Consider the following 20552-nt stretch of genomic DNA (forward strand, 5'->3'; position numbering starts at 1 on the left):
TTCCATTGTCTCATTGCATGCAGAACAAGTGCAGTCAGTGCTGTCCTGGAGTGCAGCTCCCAGGGCACTGAAAGGGGGATAGAAGTGCAGGCTGGAGAAGAGGGGTTCTGAGTTTGGGCTCAAGCTGCCACTCAGAGTTTTGGTGGCTGCAGCTGCTCCTGGCAGCCTGGGACTGGAATCATAGAACCACCTGGGAAGGCAGGCACGAGGGCTTATGCCCCCTGTGAGTCAGAGCCAGTTTGTCATGGTGATTTTCAAGCAAGTTTCTTGAACCAGGCGCCCCATCCAGCTGCTCAGACTGCAGGAAAACCACTCAGCAGACTTCAAGAGACATTAATTAAATGGCCTGGCTTTAAAAACCTTACCCAGAGCAGGTGAGTCACTGCTGGATCTTGCATGTCAGAGCAGAATCATCCTTCCCCAGACCCGGGCTACGCAGCCTGTGCCTCTTTAAATCCGTGCTGCGTGCTGCAGTGCTCTGCATTGTTGCCATGGCAGAAATCTCCCCATAGTAATAACCTCTTTCAGAGAAGGTTAAAAAGAGACAGTGCACATGCTCAGAAATGCTGCACTTGCTCTCTTAGCAGTTTGCAGCGGCCATTTCAAAGAAACCATCACAAAGACAAGAGAAAGATCAGGTACTGATATTTTTTCCTTTGTTAAAGGGGGTGACTTTTCTCTTTCATAGAACTCCATGCACAGATCTGTCTCAGTTTCCAGCTGCACTGCGGAGAGAGACCACCCTTGAAGCCTGGCATGATTATTCCTTGCAAATTCCCATGCACTAACTAAGAGGCAGGAGTTAGGTGTGGTTTAAGATGATTGCTGCACTAGAGCAGCAGTTATTTTGCAGTGGGGCTTACGTACAAAGCTGAGCTGACTCCGGGGTGGGTGATGGGTAAGGGACCCAAAAAAAGTTTAACAGGGTGTCTGTTTTGTTTTGTTGAATCTTTGTAGTACTCATAGTCAACTATGAGAATAGCCTCTGCTCCTGCTGACCAGGAGGCTGCTTCACCAGGTGCCTCCAAAAGAGGCTGGTGTTGTCCTGATTTACTATTACTTGGAGACACTCTGCTGCATCCTATTGCAAAGACTGGTATTTTTGTCTTTACTTGTTTTGACTGCAGATCATCATTAATTAAAACAGAAAATCCAAACCACTTGTAGTGATTTAATCCCTTTATTTTAGGGATTGAAGAGATTAAAACAAAAAGGATCACATCAGATCTAAATAGTGGGTGGGACAGGAAACCCAATATGAGGGTATAGAAATTATATTACCCTATCTTTTTGTTGCCATGGGCTCAAGTATATCTGTGACTCTACTTGTAAATGTTTGTCTCTTTCTTCTGAGCCATTCCCTGCTCTTGTGTTTAGGCTGAGGTGCACAGGCAGGGGATGTGTATAATGCTGCTCCTTCCCTGGCTGAATTGCTGGTTTGCACATGCTGCAAGTGCAGAGTTTGCAGCTTCACTTTAGCTGTGTCTGAAAAGGTGGATTGCACATGTTGAAGAGCAGTCTTGTTCTGTTCTGTGTTTGTGGCAAAATGGGGAAAACCCTTCCCTTTCCTGCCTCCCTCTACTGCCTTTCTAAATGTGAAATACAATCTGTTCTGGGGAGTGCTGTACTCTTGCATTCAGTACATGCAGATCTAATGCTCTTATGCAACATCTTTTGCTCAATAAGCACCAACAGAAAGAGGCAGGATGTTGTCCTGCTTTCCCACAGTTAGCTGAACAGATTTTTTATGTGGGTTTTATTGTATTGCCATATCTTAGCCTTATTTTAGTCTTTCTTCCACTTTGACGTACAGGAATGAAAGGTAAACTTGGCTGAGCTAAGGACCTCCCTAGCAGTGTGCCAGAGTCCTGGAGGCCTGGATTGGCATCTCTAACAAGCAGTTGCAACTTGAGCCAAACCCTTTTGCTCTGAACAGTTTACCTGTTGGGTCAAAAATACACTTAATTTGAAACTTGCCTCTGTGTGAAGGAAAACTGTTGCTGGGCCAGGTTGTACCAAGGTCTGGGCATGGTGTGGCCTGGCTGTGGTGTTCAGGAACAAATGGATGGCTGCAAATAATGGCCTGAAGCCCAGATTAGGAGGGGAAGCAGAAGGTCAAAGAGTTTTGATGCATTTACCATTAGAAATTCTACCTATGAATTTGTGGAGGTTTAACAAAAATGTTTTCCTTCATAAAAATACTTTCATAAAGGAGTTTTTATCATTAGCATGCAGTGTAATGCTAGTGGTTACCTTTAGTTATTTTACTTGTGAAATGATGGGGCAGTAAAGCAAGCCAAAGGCCTTGTTTCCAGGTTCTGTTTCAGCCACCTCTGTAATCCCTGAAGTTTTGATCTCAAAGTATAACAGTGAACCAGCTCTCCAGATTCCTGTCTGTGCCTGTGTGGTTAGAAAGAAGTCACAGACCAGGCAGAGCTGTTGGCATCCTGGCCTTCAAATGAAACCTAGGACACTCCAGGGACTTCTTATCTAGTGTAGGGATGTTCTCTCTCAGTTGAGATTTATGTACACTCTGGAAAGGTGCAGAGAACCCCTCTCCATGCTCTAGATGATCTGGTATTTTGTTTTCTTTCAGATGAAGACTGACAATGCTTTAGCCATCAGGGACATTAACTTCTCTGTAACAAAACCCTTGTGTATCTGTAGTGTTCCTCACTAACTTGTTTATGTCTCTTGACGAGCAGAGAAGCGCCCATTCCCAAGATGCTGGCAGCCTGCCTTCTGAGGAGAGCCATCCTTACAGCTCCTTTGGTATTTTTGGTTGCACTACTTGTCTCAGAGCCTGTCAGAGCTGACCAAGAAGCAGGAACGGCCATACCAGCTGAAAGTATGTACCACCCTGCAGTCCTCTCCTACAGCCCCTGCTGCAGTTCCCGTGTTGCTGGACTCTGAAGTTTGCCCAAATAATTCAAACTATTTTGGATATGTCTTGCCTACATTGTTTTAAAACCACAGCCTGACAATCTACAAGTGCTGTTTTGCTCCTGCATCCAAAGCTCTTCACTCTCTTATCTCTGTCTCTTGCTTTTTGCTGAAGTCTGCCGCTGTTCTGCACCTTTTCTTTTGTCCATTGTGTTTGCCCTTTCTATGGCAGCAATCACCATGTTTGCTTTTCAGAGACATTACTGAGACTTGTTCTTTTTCAGCTGACATTGTCTGTTCATTATATTTTGTTCTTGAGAATGTTTGCTGTTTTAAAGTCATGAATTTTTATTAAAAAAATTTACAGTGAAGATGCCAAGAAATCTTTTTGTCAACACCTAGTCTTGGGGGCTTCAACCACCAAATTCTCCTTTGCTCTTGTGTGTTGAGTTTATTTTACTTTATAAACATAATGAGAGGTCTTTCCATCAAGTTTTTGATGTGAAAAACTGCTGTCCTCTCCTTTTGTCCAGTGTAAGTACGGTAGCATTGAAGTTGGGTGATGGTACAACAATGATGGAGCCGGTCTTTAATTCTGTTTAATGTGGAATTTTTTTATATTTTTCTCTTTTTTTCTTAGCCAGTTAGAGAATCTGGCAGGCTCCCTTTCTCCAGCAGGCAGAATTCCTGATTGCTGGTTAGCCCTCAGATGGTGAGCTGGAAGCTCACTGTCCAGTGTGTCAGAGGCATGCACAGTCCAACATGGAGTGCTTGCAAAATGGGCTCACAGACAGCACACAGACACAGCAGCATTCCCCAGCATTAGCCTGGATTCCATCCTTTCATTCACACCAGACCCCAAAGAGCAAACTAAAGCTGGGCTCAGGATTTCTCTCTTGTGCAGTGTTTCTGGTGAGGCACGGAGAGGCCAGTGAGAGCAGATGAGTTCAAGATGTTGGTCTGTCTTTGCTCTGCCTCAGTGCTGCTGTCTGTTAGGGCACTGATCTGTGTCATGTGGTGAACAAGGCAAAGCAAGCCTTGTGGCCTTCAGTCTGAGTGTCTGGATCTGGGAACATTCCCTTAAACACTCCAAGAAATCCAGATTTCAGCAGTTCCGCTTACCAGCAATGCCTGCTGATAACAGGGCATTTGTTTGGGCAAAGCTGTATTGTAGTCAAAGTCAGAGGCTGAAGTGGTCTGCCTTTATGATATTGTAGTCAGTTTTATCCCATTAGTTTTCTATTTAGAGCTCACATTTGTTAGATTAGGAGAAAAGCTTTTTCTAGGGAGCAGATTCATGTTTTCAGACAGAATTTCTGAGAAATCTAAAGATAAGGTTGAAAATGTACCCAGGGTTAGTGGAGCAAAATGAAAGTCTCAAGTAAAGGGTGCAATGTTCCCATACAATGAGCTGTGGAAGGAAAAGTGGAACAGCAACATAGCAGGAAGAAAAATATTAATGTGAATTTGAAGTAATTCTTTTATAATTGAGAGCCTGGGCAAACCATCATAGTGAACCAATTAAAATGACCTGGGTTGTTCAGGAGCTCTTTCTGGTACTCACAATCACTGTTTACTCCTACAGTTAATTCTTCATGCCCCATAATCATGATTCTCTCCTGAATGCTCTCCTAGGCCGCCCCTGTGTTGATTGCCATGCCTTTGAGTTCATGCAGAGAGCTCTGCAGGATTTGAAGAAGACAGCATATAACCTAGACACAAGGGTAAGGAAACATTAAATGCCTTCTTTTTATTTTATTTTTTTTCCAATATGAAAGAAAATTCTGTGGCTAGAAGTAGGTAAGGTGGCTGGATTTTGCACACTCGGTGAACTGTGCTGTTCTGTGTTCTAAGGTGAGGCTGGTTAATTACATTTCACCTCTCTGTGCAATAATCTGTGGAATTCTTCTGCTTTGGGGTATCAGGGACAATAGGAAGTATAGGAAAGTGTGACCTGACTGTCCTTCTCTTGCCAAATTCGAGCCATTGGTGCTGCTTTTCTCACTCCAAATGCTGAGCACACACCTTTGTTTTTATGTCAGGGGAGTAAGGTATAATTTAAATGTATTACCCAAAAGGAAAGAGCCAGCTCAAACAAAAAGCCTACTAAAATAAAATACTCCCCTGCACATGCTTTTATCCCTGGGGAGAAGCTAAGGGAGGAAACCTCATCCACAGAGAGTTTTAACATTTCTCTGATTTCATAATGATGAAAAATGCCACAAAGTAGAACAGCACAGGGAATGAAACCTGTTTGGCTCGCAGTCAGTGCAGAATCTGCCAGGGCTGGTACCTCCCTTCTGTGGGGGATGTGGAATCTGTGTCTTGCTGCTGCAAGCTGCAATCTGTGCCTGCCTGTGTCCCAGCTGCTGTCAGGTGCTGGTGTCCCAGGAGGGTGGCTTTGTCCCCTCCTCCTGTGTACCCTTCAGCTGGAGTGCTGTAGACACACTCCTGCACAGATTGTTCAACAGAAGGCACTGAAACTTTTCTGCTTTTCTGATTTATGGTCAAGGCTGTTCACAGGTCAAAGCCTGGGAGCTGTTGTCTTTGAGGAATGGTTTGGGGTTGCTTTGAGCAGGGTCTTTCATGTTGAGGTGAAAATACAAGTTCATGAATGGAGATGCCTTGAATTGTGACATACTACAAAACAATAAACAAACATTCCAGCAGAACCAGATTGGTATGTAGCATATTTACTGCTAAACAAAATCTGTTCAATAATTACAGGTCAAATATATTTTGGGCTTCATGAAGAAATCTTGCTAATTAATCTGCTGAGCACTTCATGCAGCCCAAACAAGATGCTCAGATTGTGCTGTAAAGTGGTTCTGGCACACCCCTTCCTACTACAGACCTTTGAACTTTTCATCAGAATTTCTACATCTTGATGCAAAATCTCTTAAAATTTTCTCTGGGTGTCTGGCTATGGCAGTGACCTTTATGAAACCTTCAGCTTGCAGACCAAGAGAAAAAATTTATAAAACACAGATATCCAAAACAGAAGTAGCATTAAGAACCCCAAAGATAGCAACTGTGTTTTAATAGTTTTTAAAAAATGAAAATTAAAGACAGCCAAAGAGATAACACGAGGATGGGAAAAAGGTCAGTTGAGATGAATGTCCTATTATTGGCTTTCACACTTGTAGATTTGACAGCAAGCCTGAAAATGTGATGTATTCCCATGAAAACAAACTTATCTCTTCCTTATCACTTTAAAATCTAGATAATTAAATTCATATTGAAATCCTTCAGTTCCTCATGACTGGAACAGGCCTATTCCAGTCATTCAGCTAGGAATTCTGCCCACATCCTCAAAATTCATGGAAATATTTAACAGTTGAGGACTTCTTGGAACTGTCTTTAGAGTATTTTAATTCTTACTTTTATTATTCAGCTGTGGCACTATTTAATGCAAACTGAGGGCTTTAGGACCACTGCTTTCAGCCACATATATATTTCATATTTGACTATTTTAGTCTGTTTTGCTTCTTTGTGGTGTAAATATTCCTGTCCCTGAAAATACAATTCCTTTTGTTAATATTCCCACTGGAGACATTAATTTCCTTGAAAAACTCTCCTTTCTTTGCAGGCAAGATTGTTAGATGATGACTAAGCAGCTCCTAACTGTGCTGGAGGGGGAGGGATTCCCAAAAGCTTAGAGAGGAAATTCTCATTTAATTCCTCCTGCACATCTTACCCTGCAGTTCTGTACAGGGGAAGCCTGTATATCATTTTATTGCACAAGAATATTGCTCAAGAGCTTTCACACTTCATTTGGCCCTGGGTTGATCTCCATGGTGTCTCAAAGCAAACTGACTCTGGCTTAGGTCACAAACCCTTTTATGAAGGCCACAGGCTGGATCTCCTTCCTTTTCCAATCCCAACAGGTTTTTGTAACCTACCCTGGTCCCTCACTAATTGTCAGGCTGGCTGCATCAGAAGGGTCACAGACCACTTCTGGCAGGCTGATTTCTACCCACACCAGATCTGTTTACCCCTCTGTGTCCTGTTTTTTTTGTTGCTGCTGGTCCCTCAGAGCAGGCTGGAGCAGTTGTTTTGGCAGGGAGAATTAACTCTGGGCAGTATTTCCTGGGAATATCTGTGGTTCACCACACAGCCAAAGTGCTGTGATCACAGACTGGGGAGAGGAGCCTTGTGCTGCTGGGAGGGAGCTGCTCCCACCACAACCACTGCTCTTTATTGCTTTATAAACTCTCTGTGGTTGTTTAGAATGTTTAAAGCACAGAAAGCTAGATGTGCCCCTGAAAATAAAAAGAAAGGCTTGAAAATGTCATTAAAGATATATAAGATGGTAAGCAGCCTTGGGGCTCAGCTCCAGAGATGTTGGCATGCTGTCAACCTTATTCAAACCGTGGCAAATGATGTCAGTGAGGTGGTGAGAAGGTGGTGGTGGAATGTCTTCTCAATGATTAGCTAAGTCTGATCAGATCTTTTCAGTTTTGCAGGGCAGCTGAAATAATCAAAAGTGATACCTGATTTCATATGAAACCACAGGGTTGTGGGGGTTTTTTTCTCCTGAGATTTATCATCTGGGGAAAAAAATAAAAAGCCTGAGCAGCAAGTGCAGAGCAGGATGCTTCAGCCCAGCTCTGCTCTAAGTGCCTTTAGCTGAGGAGGGTCAATGGACAACACAGCTTTTAAAACCCAGCCTTTAATCACATGGCAACTCCATCTCATCCAGAAATTGCAAGTCAGGCAGGTTAAGGATGGGTTTGATTGGCATTTAGAGCTGGTGGTCTTCATAATGCCTTCTTTTTTATGTGTAGCTGGTTACAACAGTGGGGATTAATTTGGTGAGTGGGCTTCCCACAGCTCCTGTGTACCATGACAATAAGGGGGGAATTCTCTCTTGGATCAGGCTGATTTTCAGGTACAGCTTCAGCCCATGGTAGACAAACTGAGGTGAAGATATGATGTTGGTGTCAAACATCTCTGCTGCATCGTGCATCCACTGAGGCAGCAAGTGCTGCAGACAGCCAGGAGAGCCCCAGTGTGTGTGTGTGTCTGGGCTAGAGAGGAAGGATCCCCAGATTTCCTTTCCCTGCTGTCCCCTCCCTGGTCCCCAGCCCTTTCTCCCACAGGAAGGCTGAGAGGATGGAGCCTTTCAGATCACACCCAGCTCCAGCTCTCAGACGTTCCCAATCCAGCCTTGTTGCTTCAGAACCAGGGATCTGTGGGCAACAGATCTCCTGATATTGATGAACCTCTGTTCCACCCAGAGACTTCCAATTCCACCAGCTTGAGACTCCTTTCCTGAAAGAAGTCAGGAAATTAATTTTGTGTTTGAATTGTGGTGGCTCTGTGCCAGCTCAGAACCTCTTGTCTGTTTTATTACCAGTAACTACTGAATTTTTGTACTATCAGGAGAAAGTTAAAGAGAAACAGGAGAAATTGGAGTAGTAAATTTCTTCACTGAGAGTGAGTCCAGGCTGTAAAAGTCTAATTTTAAATTTAGACTCTGTTTTTAAGTAAAATAAAATTTCTGACATGATTTGGGAGGGGTGGAGAGGGGGCTTAAGCCTCTAATGAACTTCTGAGCTTATGCTCCAGTTTGTGCTGTTGAAATAAGATTGTAAGAAGGAAAAATAACTTTCTCCATGTCACAGGAAATAGTGCTATGTTGGTATGCCAATTAATCACAAAAGGAAAATAATTTTGTAGAGCAGTTAACAATAATTCTGGTTTTTACCCCAAGCGGTATTTCTATAATACTATAATATATATAGTATATATAATAATACTATAATATATACTATATATATTATAGTATAATAATACTATAATATAATAATACTAGTGGTATTTCACCTCATACCACTAGTTCCAAATTGTAGAATAAAAATAAAACAAACTTTTCTTTGGGAGCTCATTAGTTTTACAATGCTGACATTTGTTTTTTGATGATGTTGTTCCTCCCTCTTATAGACAGAAACTCTGCTTCTTCAGGTGGAAAAGAGAAATCTGTGTGACTGCATAGCTGCCAATCTGCTGAACTGAATCCTGGGGATCCCTGAGGAGAGCCACCTGTCCAGCAGTTTTTAAAATGCAGCTGTATAAAATACAGCTTTGTGGAGTTCATGTGGCAAGCATGTTGCCCCAATGTACTGATGAATCTGGGGTCTGTGTCTGATGTATTTGTCTGTTCTGTATCTTTTTTAAAAAGTACCCTCTTTTCACATCTGCTGGATTGCCAGTAAGGGCTCAATTCAGTAAATCTGTTACTTGATATTAGGGTGGGGGGGAAATGTACCTGCTTTGATTTTTAAATCAGAATTTGCCAAGTGTAACCCCCCAAGATCATTTTGGAGAACAGTGCCCTAGAGACACGTGCAGCTGTTTTTTGTCTTTAATATGAACATGTGTCTGTGGCAACTGACCCAGTTACATTGAGACATGCCACTGTAGTCTCTGTAGGCTTTGCCTGTCTATTAAAGATGATGAAGTTCTTTCTGTTTGCTGTCTGTGCTGTGCCCACCTTCAGGCATGCTGTAGTTCTGTCAGCTGTAATGGGGTGTGTGTCATGAGGAGTTACACATCTGCTGTTCTTGGACCAAAGCAGTTTAGATCTCAGTGCTGAGCCTCCTGTTATCCTGCAGATCAGTACTATTTTCTTTAATTAAAATGTTTGGTTTCTTCCCCTCCTTCCCTGGACACCCCATTCTTGCCCTAGTGAATTTCTGAGAAGCTTTATTTTAGCAGGTCAAATGGACAGAGTGAAAAGGAGAATCAGGGTGTGACCAGGCAGCCTGGCCAGTTCCAGCTGTGCCAAATGCTGCCACCAGCAGCTGCTCAGCATCACACTGGAGGACAGCTCTGTGCAGTGCCAGGTTTCTCTGTGAGACTGTGCCTTATTTTGCTTCAAGTGAAACACAGGGATTAGGTGACACAGGTTTGGTCTGTCCTGTGATGGACAGAACTCCAGATGTTTTGGTTTTCTCTTAGAGCTGCCTTTCTGCTCCTTCTGTTTCAGGCATGAAGAAAGACCTTTGTACCTGAAAGATGAGATTGTTTCTCTCACCTCTCCCCCTTTATTCTAACATACTGTGTCCACCCACAAGTCTGAAATAGGCTGAGCCCTGTGAGGAGGTGCTTGGAGTTTGTCTGCTGTGCTTTAGAGCTGTCTTGAATGATTCCAGCACTGAGACCTGGCTTGGGAAGGGGATGGGACATCTGAAGGTAAAAATCTCTTCAGCTGAATTTTGAAGAAAGTTCCTGCCTGAGGCTGTGTTTCTGTAAATAAAATGGTGTGACTTTGCTGGAAGTGGATGAGAGAGGAAACACAATTTGTGCTCTGCCCCTGCAGCTGTAGGAGTGGTAGCAGCAGCTGGGGGAGCAGGGGAGCACCACAGGGACCTGGGTGCCTTCCCAAACCTGTCCAGAGCTGGGAAAACCAATCCCTGAGCCTGAGAAGCACAGCATGCCCCTCTGTGTGTGGCCAGGACACAGGCCAGCCCAGAAGCCCAGTGTGAATGGGAGAGAGGATTCTGGTGTTATTTTTCCAAAAGCCCTCAGGGAGCAGCTGTGCTGTGTTCCTCACTGAGTCCATTCACACAGCATGGGAGCACTGGCAGTGCTCATTTCAGGCTGCTTGGCAAAGCCAGGCAGTGCCAGCCACACCTGCAGCTCCCCTCCCAGAGGGAGGGAAGGGGCAGCAATCCTTATCCACTCTCAGGATTTCTGGGAGCAAAGCTGCCTTTGGAGAGCTCCAGCTGGTCCTGGCTGCAGCACAATGGCTTCTCAGAGCTCCTTGGCTTCTGCTGCCCTTGGCTTGTCCCCATCTTGTTCCAGCTTGGCTTTGTTCCCCTGCTTTGCTCTGAACCTGTGTCCTCTCTCCTCTCCCTTTCAACCTCCATTCCCTCTTCCAGCCTGGCGCTGCCCTCCCTCTGATCCCAGGGATTTCTCAGGGCACTCCAGGCCCCTCAGTCTGGTGACTCTGGAGTCACTGCAGGATGGGTGGTGAGGCTGATACTCCCCAGGTCAGCAGCCCCTTTAGTCCAGCTGGCAGCACTGCCAGAGCAATGAGTGACACCAATTTACCCTGGAGCAACATCAGCATCTCATTCCCAGGAAAGAGGAACTCACCTGTTCAGGGAAGACATTGTGAGGAAGGAGCCCTTTTTGCCTAAAAATGAATTCTTATTGCAGAACTTGGAGAAAGGCCCAGAACAGCTCAGTTTCAAATGAATTATTCTGAATTATTCTGTGGTCTGTCCCCCAGCCTGGTGTAATCTCACTGGCGTGTTAGAGGTGTGGACAAGAACCCAGCCATGTTTGCCAGATGGAAACACCTATAGATCTTCATGAATTTTTCCCTTGGTGGTTGCACAGACACTGGCTTGAACAAAAGAAAACATGACAATTTGGAATTCCTTCAGTTGTTTTGCTGCACCTCTGCTTTGTGATTCACTTTGTTGGAACTGAGGAAGTGAAACATGGGACAGAATTGGGCTTTTGACCCAGCCAGGAGGGGAAGAGATGGGGAAAAGGGAATAACTTTGTCATTCTCTTTCTCAGAATCTGAAAAATGTAAGATTCCTTTCAGTCTGCAGAAGCTCCAATACAAGCAGGATTTTCCTAGTAGAGATTTTTGCATGCTATTTTAAAGTTCACCTTACCTATTCTCTTTTCATTCAATTACTGTTCTGTATTAATTCTTGTTCAAAACCACCCAAATAACAGAAAAGCAGCTAATCTGCCACCAGTTCTGAAAAAGCATTGGTGGGAGGTGTCAACTAGAATATCTGTTCTGGGTAAGTGAAAAGAAACTTTTGAAGAAGTTGAATATGTAAAATCAGGTTTAGTATGACAGAATGACAAGACTCAGGACCATCTTTATAGAGAACAAGAACACAGCAGAACCATATAAAGTGCTGACAAAGGAGCTGGGATAAACAGGAGCAGTGTACAGAGTGGGAACTTAAGTCCAGTCAAGAGATGGCTGAAGAGGGTGACAGAAGTTTATGAAACCATAAGTGACCAGAGAATGGCTGTTTGCTGTCCCTTTGCAATCAAGCAGTGGGATGCACTGGACAAAACCTTCTGGAGGCAGAGCAGACATGAGGATGATGCTCTTGACCTGCTGTGTGTTCCAGTGCTGGAAATCTGCTGCTCTGCCTCCTACAAGATGTGCATTTTTTTCCTCTTCAAAATCCAAAAGGTTCCTGTTAAATCCAAACTGTTACACTCAAATATAGTGGGGTCATCAGAACACTCATGCATCCTTCTCACTGTCCACCTTGTCCTGCTTTATTCCCTGTTCTGCATTACGTGGTGCCTCTTGCTTTGTGGCTGCACTGAAAACTGTCTGGGGCAGAGAAATGATGTCAATTGCACTGCCAGGTGGCCATCACACCTTTAGGGGTTGTCAACTTATTAAATAAAAATCACAATGTAAAATATTTTGGCCTGTTGCTCCAGTTTCAAGCATAGTATTCATTTATATGGGTTTGCAGTTTAATCTCCATGTAGATATTCCTTAACTTTCCAACTCCATCTTGCTGCTCCAGCTGTGACTTTGTAGAGTTGGGAAGTGGCAGAGATGATATTTTCAACACCTCTGAACACTTAAAGTTTAAAAGGTGACTTAAAGCGTAAGAAGAAAAGTTCTAGGCATGGATGCCATGAGAAAAGAAATGCAAATATCTGCAGATATTCTATTTTTACATTGATCTGCCTACACTTTTCCTTCTTCACAGTCAGGGCTGTCACCATTTGATTCCTGCTCTGAACCATGAACTTTCTGAAAAGCTGCTAAGACATCAGCTTGTCTTCATTAGCCTTGAGCACCTTTTGCTGGTTAAATCAAAGTAAGTGACACTGCACTTTTCTGCAAAATTTAAGTGACAAAACTACAGATTGTTCTCTTTGTCAAGAGAGTCTGAAAATGGGGCAGGACTGGCAACCCTCCCATTATTCTTCATATCTTCACTTTTCTCTGAGAGTCCAAATCAGCTGGAAAGACTGCTGACTGGTGATGCAAGTTAGACCCTTCCACAGAGTAAGCAGGATGCAGATTTCGAGGGAGAGCAATGTTTAATTTCTTGTTTAGATGTGGAGGGATCTGAATATTCTCCGTGTGTGCATTAATAGCTGCACTTAATGCTCATGCTCAGGCAAACAGAATGGTAGCCTCAGCTCCAGGCTACATCTAATTGTTAGATGTTTTCTAAGAATAGATGCTTTTCCTTTAATATTTATTTTTACCCAATTTTCTTATTTTATTCCTAAAGTCCATAAAGTATTTGGCTATACAAAAGCAATGCAGGCAGAAAATGTGGGCAACAGAGAGACACAAATGAAGGAGTCCCATCACTGGGATTTTTGTGCAGTTAGGGACCCATGTGAATTGTTAGAGAAAGAGAAAAACACAGCTTCTATCTAGCTTTAAGTGCTAAAAGTGTTTATAATATGACATTTTGATGACTATAAGGATATTCATCCATGGGATTTTTCTACAAAATAGGAAGTGTAGGAACTTTTCTTTATAAGAGAGTTTCAGCTTGTCCAAATTAATGGACAGATCTGCTAACAGAAAGTTAGCTTTTAATACTAAATCTGCACTAACTTTTGTTAATTTAGGCAACCAATGCTGGCAAAATCTGTTGTTTTGAGCGGCTTCTGCACTGAACCAGATGAAACTTAGCATCTTCCTTTGCATTAATTCCAACAGGCTTTAAAGTCCACAGGTTTAGTGAGGTTGTATCTATTACTCTTTTGACTGCAGCCTAAAAAGATTACCATGCAGTTTCACCTTGCAACTTTTCAGCTTAATATGAGGTCTGGGGAGAGACACAAACTTCAGGACAAAGCCCAGAGTTACCAGTGTTTGTGACTGCCTAAAGTCCAGGCTTTCATGGAGGCCACCTGCAGTGCTAAAACTTGTCTGAAAGTTCTGGGCGTTGTGGGCTATTTTTTTTCCTCGGTTAAAGAGCAGAACTTCATCCATGCACTAAATTTGTTACACAAGGCTTCTTGCCTAATCAGCTCTTGCATTCAGCCTGGACTATATATACACTGTAACACAGCATCCAGCCCCTGAACCGTGTCTGGTTTCAGCCAGCAGCACTAAATATAACTAATGCACAATTCCTCAATTCAGGCTTGCACCGAAGCAGGACCTGAGCAATGTTTAAATGCCTTTTGACAGCTGGTATGTTGCACATTTGTTTTATGCACAATTTTACATGGAAGGTTGAACCACGTCCTAGAAAGTCAATAGCTTTCTTAAACTGCAATGAGCTCTCCCCACCTGCCCTTTCTGTAAGCACAGGCTGTGCAGAGAACTGCCACTCTTTAGTCACTCTGGTTTTGGTAGCCATGGAATAACCTGCCCAAATCCCAGCACTTAAAATATCAACTAGCAGTTTCTTCCCAAAGTGTTCTAGATTGCAAGGCAATGCGTATTGTATTTGCCATCCATTAGAGGTGTGGCAATTATCTTCTGTTCATTGGGCAGTTTTCTTTATCTCTTCCACAAAGCAACCCTCCCTCCAGGAGATATCTGCTGTTAATGGGTTATTGAGTGTCACTGCATGACTGATAAAAATTACAGTACCCCATTGGGAGATGCTTGGCCCAGGGGGAGGAGCCAGGCATTCCTAACTGGATATAATCTGAGGTTGGGACACCAGAACAGCCTTTCCACTGGAATCCCAGAGGAGCAGCTGCCTCTTTCAGTGGATCTTCAGAGGAAGACTCCACCCTTCTACAGGATCTCTGCTCCAGCAGAACCACACCTGACACTGCAGGAGGGCTGCAGCCACATTTCCAACTGGACTGCTACCAACACCCTGAACCACAGGGTATCAGGTTGTATTCTGACTCTGTCAGGGTTGTTTTGTTTTACTGCATTGTTTATTTAATATATTTTTATTTTTTTCTTCCCTAGTAAAGAGCTGTTATTCCTGCTCCTATATCTTTGCCTGAAAGCCGCCTTAATTTCAAATTTATAACAATTGGGAGGGAGGGACTTTGCATGTTCCATTTCAGGGGAGGCTCCTGCCTTCTGTAGCACACACCTGTCTTTTCAAACCAAGACACAAACACATAAATTCAAGAAAGGATTTTTATACACAAATAAAGCAAGTAAATAGTGGCATGCCTATGTCTTCCTAGACAGGGATAAGATTGGCAGTAGCAAGGCAAATACTTCAGCTTTGTCCCTGGTGGCATTCAGAGCACACAAACAGCACACTACCCTTGCCTATGCTGTAAATTGACCCCATTTCCTGCTGGATTTCCTGAAGTCCTGTGCAAACCTCATAAATAAACTAGAAAAACTGGTATTTTACCGGTGGTTCTTACTTTTTCTTGGAACCAAAATTCTGAACTGACCTTCATTTCACAACAGCTTGACACAGCCCCTCCTGCGTAGCTGAAAGCGTTCTAAGCTTTTGAAAGTGTTTAAAGATGCTTGTCACACTTGGCTTCAGTGGATTTTGGGAGAACTGATCAAGCCTGGGTGCTTTCCCACATCTTACACTGTGGTGGAAGAGGTCTCTTGGAGTTGGCTTGTTCCTACACTAAAGGATCTTGGTGCCAAATTTCCATCATGCCCCCTGTTTGCAGCCACATCCCTGTTTGGCAGTGTCACATGGACCTTGTGGGGACAGCTTCAGTGTCTCAAAGCCACACAGTCTGACCATGATTCAGCTTGTGGTCAGACTCTTGAAGGCTTTTCCAGGATGCTCTAAGATAGGGAACTTGTCAAGCAATGATGCCAAGAACAAATTGATCATTTCGCGAGGGAGATTTTCCGCTCCCAAACCTCTGACTTAGCGTTTAAAGAAAATCCTGAGCCATCAAGCAAAGGTGAATCATTATCTCATAGCATGAGGGACAAGGTAAGTATAAGGTGATTTTATTTTCAGTCCTTCTCAGGCCTGAGATGGCTGTCAGAAAAAAAGCCAATAGAATTTATTCTGTTTATGGGCTAAAATGTCAAATAGTGCACCAGCCTCTCAATTCATTGGCAAGGTTGTGGTTTACTTCTTTAAAGGCAGATGAAGAAACTGTGGGCCCTGCCAGCTGCCCTGCAGCCAAATGTCTCTGAATTGCCTTATCAGTGACCTATCCCAGAGTGGGAATGTTCTGACATCATACTTGCTTGAATCAGAAAAAACGTTTCCTTTGCCCTGATAACCAAGGGAGGAGAAATAATTAGTCTGAATTTCAGATGCTGCACAAGGGCAATGACTTTCTCCCGGGGTATCTGTGTTTGTGCTGGAATTACAACACAGAGAGCTGGAGTGACTGCCTGGGTAAGGAAATTATTTTTAATCACAGAATTAGGAGAGAAGGGCCAGGGAAAGGTATCAATAGGAAATTGCTCAGTTCTTCCCTTGTCTTTATGCAGGGCCACTATCCCAATGCCATTCCCAAATGATGTCTGACTTATACCTGCAGGCCTAAACATTGCCCTGTCTTCTGCAGGAAATCCATCCCAGTGCCATCCTCACTATTATGAAGTTTTCCAGGGGCTTTGGTTGAGCTTCCTGGATGCCATTTAAACCTGTGGCTATTTCTGCTGCTGTTGGTGTCCCTGACAGTTCCTAGTGCTGCAGTGACCAAACCAGACCCAGCACTGCAGCTCAGGCCTTGTGCTGAAGTCAGCCTAAGCTCTTGCACTTCTTTTTTGTAGGTCCCAGTATAATTGTATTTTTGAGGGCAATGACAGAATATTATAAACCAGTTTCAGCTTGTGACTCTCTAGCTTCACCATAGAAGTGCCACGTAATGGGCCATTCTCCATTCCAAATATGAGCTGTTGATTAATCCTGATGAAGTGTAGCACCTTGTTCTCATTTTTATAAAAGTTCATTTTATATGGTTTTTAGACCCTTTTTCATTTTATATAGGTTTTTAGACCCTTTTTTTCTATTTTATCTGCCTGGTTTATAATTCTAGTCCTCTTCCAGCATTGCTTATAACCTCCAGGCTGAAGTTACACCTTAAATAACCATTTTGCTTATTCATTATCCAGTTGTCTAATGAAATGCTGAATAACCCCTGAACTGATTCTTTGCAGTCCTGATGTGATCTTCCCATGGGGACAGTGCCCCACTGCTAACTCCCAGCAGTGACCCAGCCAGTTTTGCTGGCCTCAGAGAGGTTTCCTTAGTTTGCTCCTGACAATGCTGTGTGACACAGTCCTGAAATGGATTGAATTTGGCTTTCCTTACCTGCAAGGCCTGTTACCCTGTCACAGAAGGACACCAAACTAGTTTGACTTGATTCTTAACAAATAGCTCTTATTTGCAATTCCAGTTCTTGTTTTTCAAACACAAAATGTTGGTGGGATTATTGCTTGAAAAATATTCTCAGGAGTGGATGGTAAATTGGCTTGTGTGTAGTTTTCCAGTTCTCTTCCTTATTTTAAACACAGCCACTGCCCTTACCCTTTTCCAAGACTGGCATAAGTCACATCTTCCCTGAGCTCTCAGTAGTAATTGCCTATGGTGGTTGTTCTAGGTTCTTCTTTCAATCTCCTGGGGTGGGTCCAGTGATAGCCCTGAGTAAAAAGAGAGCTCCAGGCTGATCAAAACATAGAAAAGGGACTATCACCAACCTACAAGCATCATAACCAAGGTAAATTTCTGCTAAATGTTTTTACCTAAAACATGTTCACCTGTATTAGTTGTGTGAGCCTTCTGCTCACCTTGTTTTCATTGGTAGATAGCAGAGATGCTTAGTTCTGGACCACTTTTCAAGGCATCCACTTGATTAACTTTCCCCTTCTGCTGAACAGAGAAGAAACTCTTCCCTCAGGTTTTGTCTTCCTCATTTTACTCCCCTTGTGTTTAAAGGATGCTTTCTTGCTGCTCTTCGTGTTTCATGCTGCTTGTGTCTGGTTTTGTGTCTTGGCCTCTCTGGGCCCAAGCCTGGGGTCATTCTCCTGCCCTTCTGTCCTTCAGGTCATGGTGACCAGACACAGATTCATCTGTGCCTGTGGTTTTTTCTTCTGATTGAGTCCAGCCAAGGGCTGATGGCCATGTGAGTGGGCAGTGATGTAGCACTCCATATAATGCTGGGATTAACTGCCCTGTTTGCCACGTGTGCCCATGGCTGTAACAATGGAGTTAGTTCTGAGACCAGAACCTTCGCCTGCATCTTCCTTTTATGCACACATATTGAACTCAGGACTTTAATGAAAACCATTTTAATTGGATATATTAATTTTCTTTCCCCTCTTCAAAGATGTAATTTTCAATACCTGTAACACTTAGGAATCAATAAAAAATTTTCCTAGGAAGCCACCAGATGTCTGTCCTCACTAATCATCTTCCCCTTAAATGCCTGATCATTCTGATTGCTTTGGAGGAAAATTCTTGTCTTTTAGCAAACAATTATTAAGTGTGTATTCTCTGTAGAAAAAGAAAATTAAGTAAAAATATTTCTGACAGCCCTCTGGGATTCACTATGATATTTTTCAGACACTAAATGGACTTCTGTGAATCTCCTGGAATTTTTTTGTCTTCCAAAGTTAATTTAGTACTGGTATTCCTTAGCTGTGGTGATACCCAATAGTGAATGTAATAGCTAAGCAAGTCATGCAAATGTTTTTATGTGTCTCTTCTCTTCAGCTTTGTTGGAGGTGAGAAAATAGCACAGATTTCTGGAACTTTTCCATGCAGACTGGCTCCTGTTCTCTGTGAATTGAGAACCACGTCTTGGACCAAATGGTTCTGTTAGCAGGAGGAGTTGGAAACTTTTTCGTGTTTCTTAAAGACCCTGGCATTTGACACAAAAACTGGCCAGACTCTCTAAGTGTAATGTCTGGTTGTTTTTTGTTGGCATTGAGAAGAGGGGGGAAAAATTACATCATTTTCAGCTTAGTAGTATAAGTGACACTAAAATAACACCTTGTACCCCTTTAGGTGGTGGATACAGAATGCCCTACTGCAGATATCACAGTAGTTAGAATTTTAGAAAAGACTACACTGATACCTTGAAAAAATATTAGAATAAACAGTGCTTTCTACCTCATCAAAGGCTATTGCACCTGTAGGCAATTCCTTCCTGTCCCTTTCTTGAAACTCATGTATGAAAAGTGGATTATAGCTGTGGGACCATAATGAGGGTATGGGGAAGAAACTCATATTCCAGGGTGAATGGAAGTGTGAGGATTTTGGATTTTGTGCCAGAGTTTCCATTTGATGTTATTTAAAACTGAAATCATGGCTAGGCAGTGTGACCAGCCCTAGATGAGTGTACAGTCAAGTTCTATAATGTTTGTTTATATCCTGGCTCTTGTGGAGCTGCTCCTTTAACAGGCCTGGGATGGGACAATGTAAAGCTGGTCCATCTCACACAGCCTCACTTCAGGCATCCAGCATCAGAGCTTGGATTGGGAGTCTCAGCTTCTCATAAAGCCAGTGGAGACATTTTGGTTGGCATATGTATGCCCAGACTCACCTCATGAAGATCCCAATAGCTGGGACCTTCTGCTGGACCTTCCACATAAGGGAATTTGAGTTTCAGTTGCACTGTGGGCTAAAAATTTGGCAGTGTGTCATTCTTGTAGGAATTGCTTCCACAACTCTGGGCTGCCCCCTGCAAAATCCTCTCTTGCATGTCCACTTTTCCAGAAAGTCCTGTGAGAGGACTTTTAAACTAACCTGATCCAAAAGCACAAGCATTGAAGGGAGCCCTGAAGAAGCCACAGGAACAAGTGAAATAGAAGCAGAGGGCAGTGCTGGTGGAAGTTTCTAGGGCTGAAAAAGGCAAAGATAGACTATGTCTATGTCTGGGAAGACTGATACCTCCCCAGCCTGGCAGTGTGGTTATTCTGTACAGGCCAGGAAGGCTGGAGCCTCTCCTTGGTGAGAAGAGATGTTCTCCTATGACAACAACAAAGCCAAGAATGGAACAGTTATGTTGCAAAATGAGCCTTTAATTGTGCTCTGGGGCATGCAGGTAGGTGTTAGAGGATCTCTTTTTCTTTTCCAAAAGGTATCAGCTCCCCTGTCTGGATGCTTGGTTTCAGCCAGGTGCTTACACAGATTCCCTGTCCAGGAAGCTTCCTGCTTTAACTTTGTCAGGACACAAGAAACAAACAAACAAACAAACAAACAAACAAATAAGGGCTGATCCCACATCAAAAGTTGAGCTTGAAGTGAGCATCCTTAAACTTTTGCAGTGTGTAAGTTTTGGCTGGGCTTTTGTCATGGTTGCCCTAATGTGATGCTGTGCAGGATCTGTTTTTGTGGTTGGTCCATGTGCCAGGGGTGCTGTAGTCCACAAGGCCTCATTTTCAGTGTAGTTAAACAAAGACCATAATGGATTCTTCTCCAAAGTACAGGGTATCATCAGCAGGCCCTGCAACTTCATTTATCCAAGCAAACTTTTGAGTTTTTCTCTCATTTGATGCCTTGCAGAATGAAATCTCACTTTAAGCGAGTTACAGCCAAAGCAGGGGATGGGAGCTGTGTATTTCAGCACAGTCCCTTCAGGAATAACAGCAACACACAGAAAAATTGCCCAAGACTCTCTTATGTGGGTGGCAGCAGCCAGTGTCTGCCAAGGAGAGGGCCTGGCATTTGGGAGCAGAGGAGGAGTGCAGCAGTGACCACCCATCACATTGTGGTCCCTTTAAATCTTCTTCTCCCCTTGGCAGCTCCGATTTTTCAGCGTTGCTATAGCAAATCTCC

At 43.3% G+C, this 20552-nt stretch overlaps 1 protein-coding gene across 1 annotated transcript; it reads left to right on the plus strand.

Moving 5' to 3' along the window:
• The first annotated feature begins 543 nt into the window (after positions 1 to 543).
• LOC311152818 (NELL2-interacting cell ontogeny regulator 1-like) lies at positions 544 to 9234 on the plus strand. The gene is made up of 4 exons (XM_084204223.1): positions 544 to 638; positions 2706 to 2848; positions 4519 to 4607; positions 8830 to 9234. The coding sequence occupies exons 2-4, from the start codon at positions 2725 to 2727 to the stop codon at positions 8899 to 8901; spliced, it is 285 nt and encodes a 94-aa protein (XP_084060349.1). The 5' UTR covers positions 544 to 638; positions 2706 to 2724; the 3' UTR covers positions 8902 to 9234.
• The last annotated feature ends 11318 nt before the right edge of the window (positions 9235 to 20552 follow it).

This window comes from Fringilla coelebs, assembly GCF_963513975.1.
Source record: "Fringilla coelebs genome assembly, chromosome: 4".
NCBI lineage: Eukaryota > Metazoa > Chordata > Aves > Passeriformes > Fringillidae > Fringilla > Fringilla coelebs.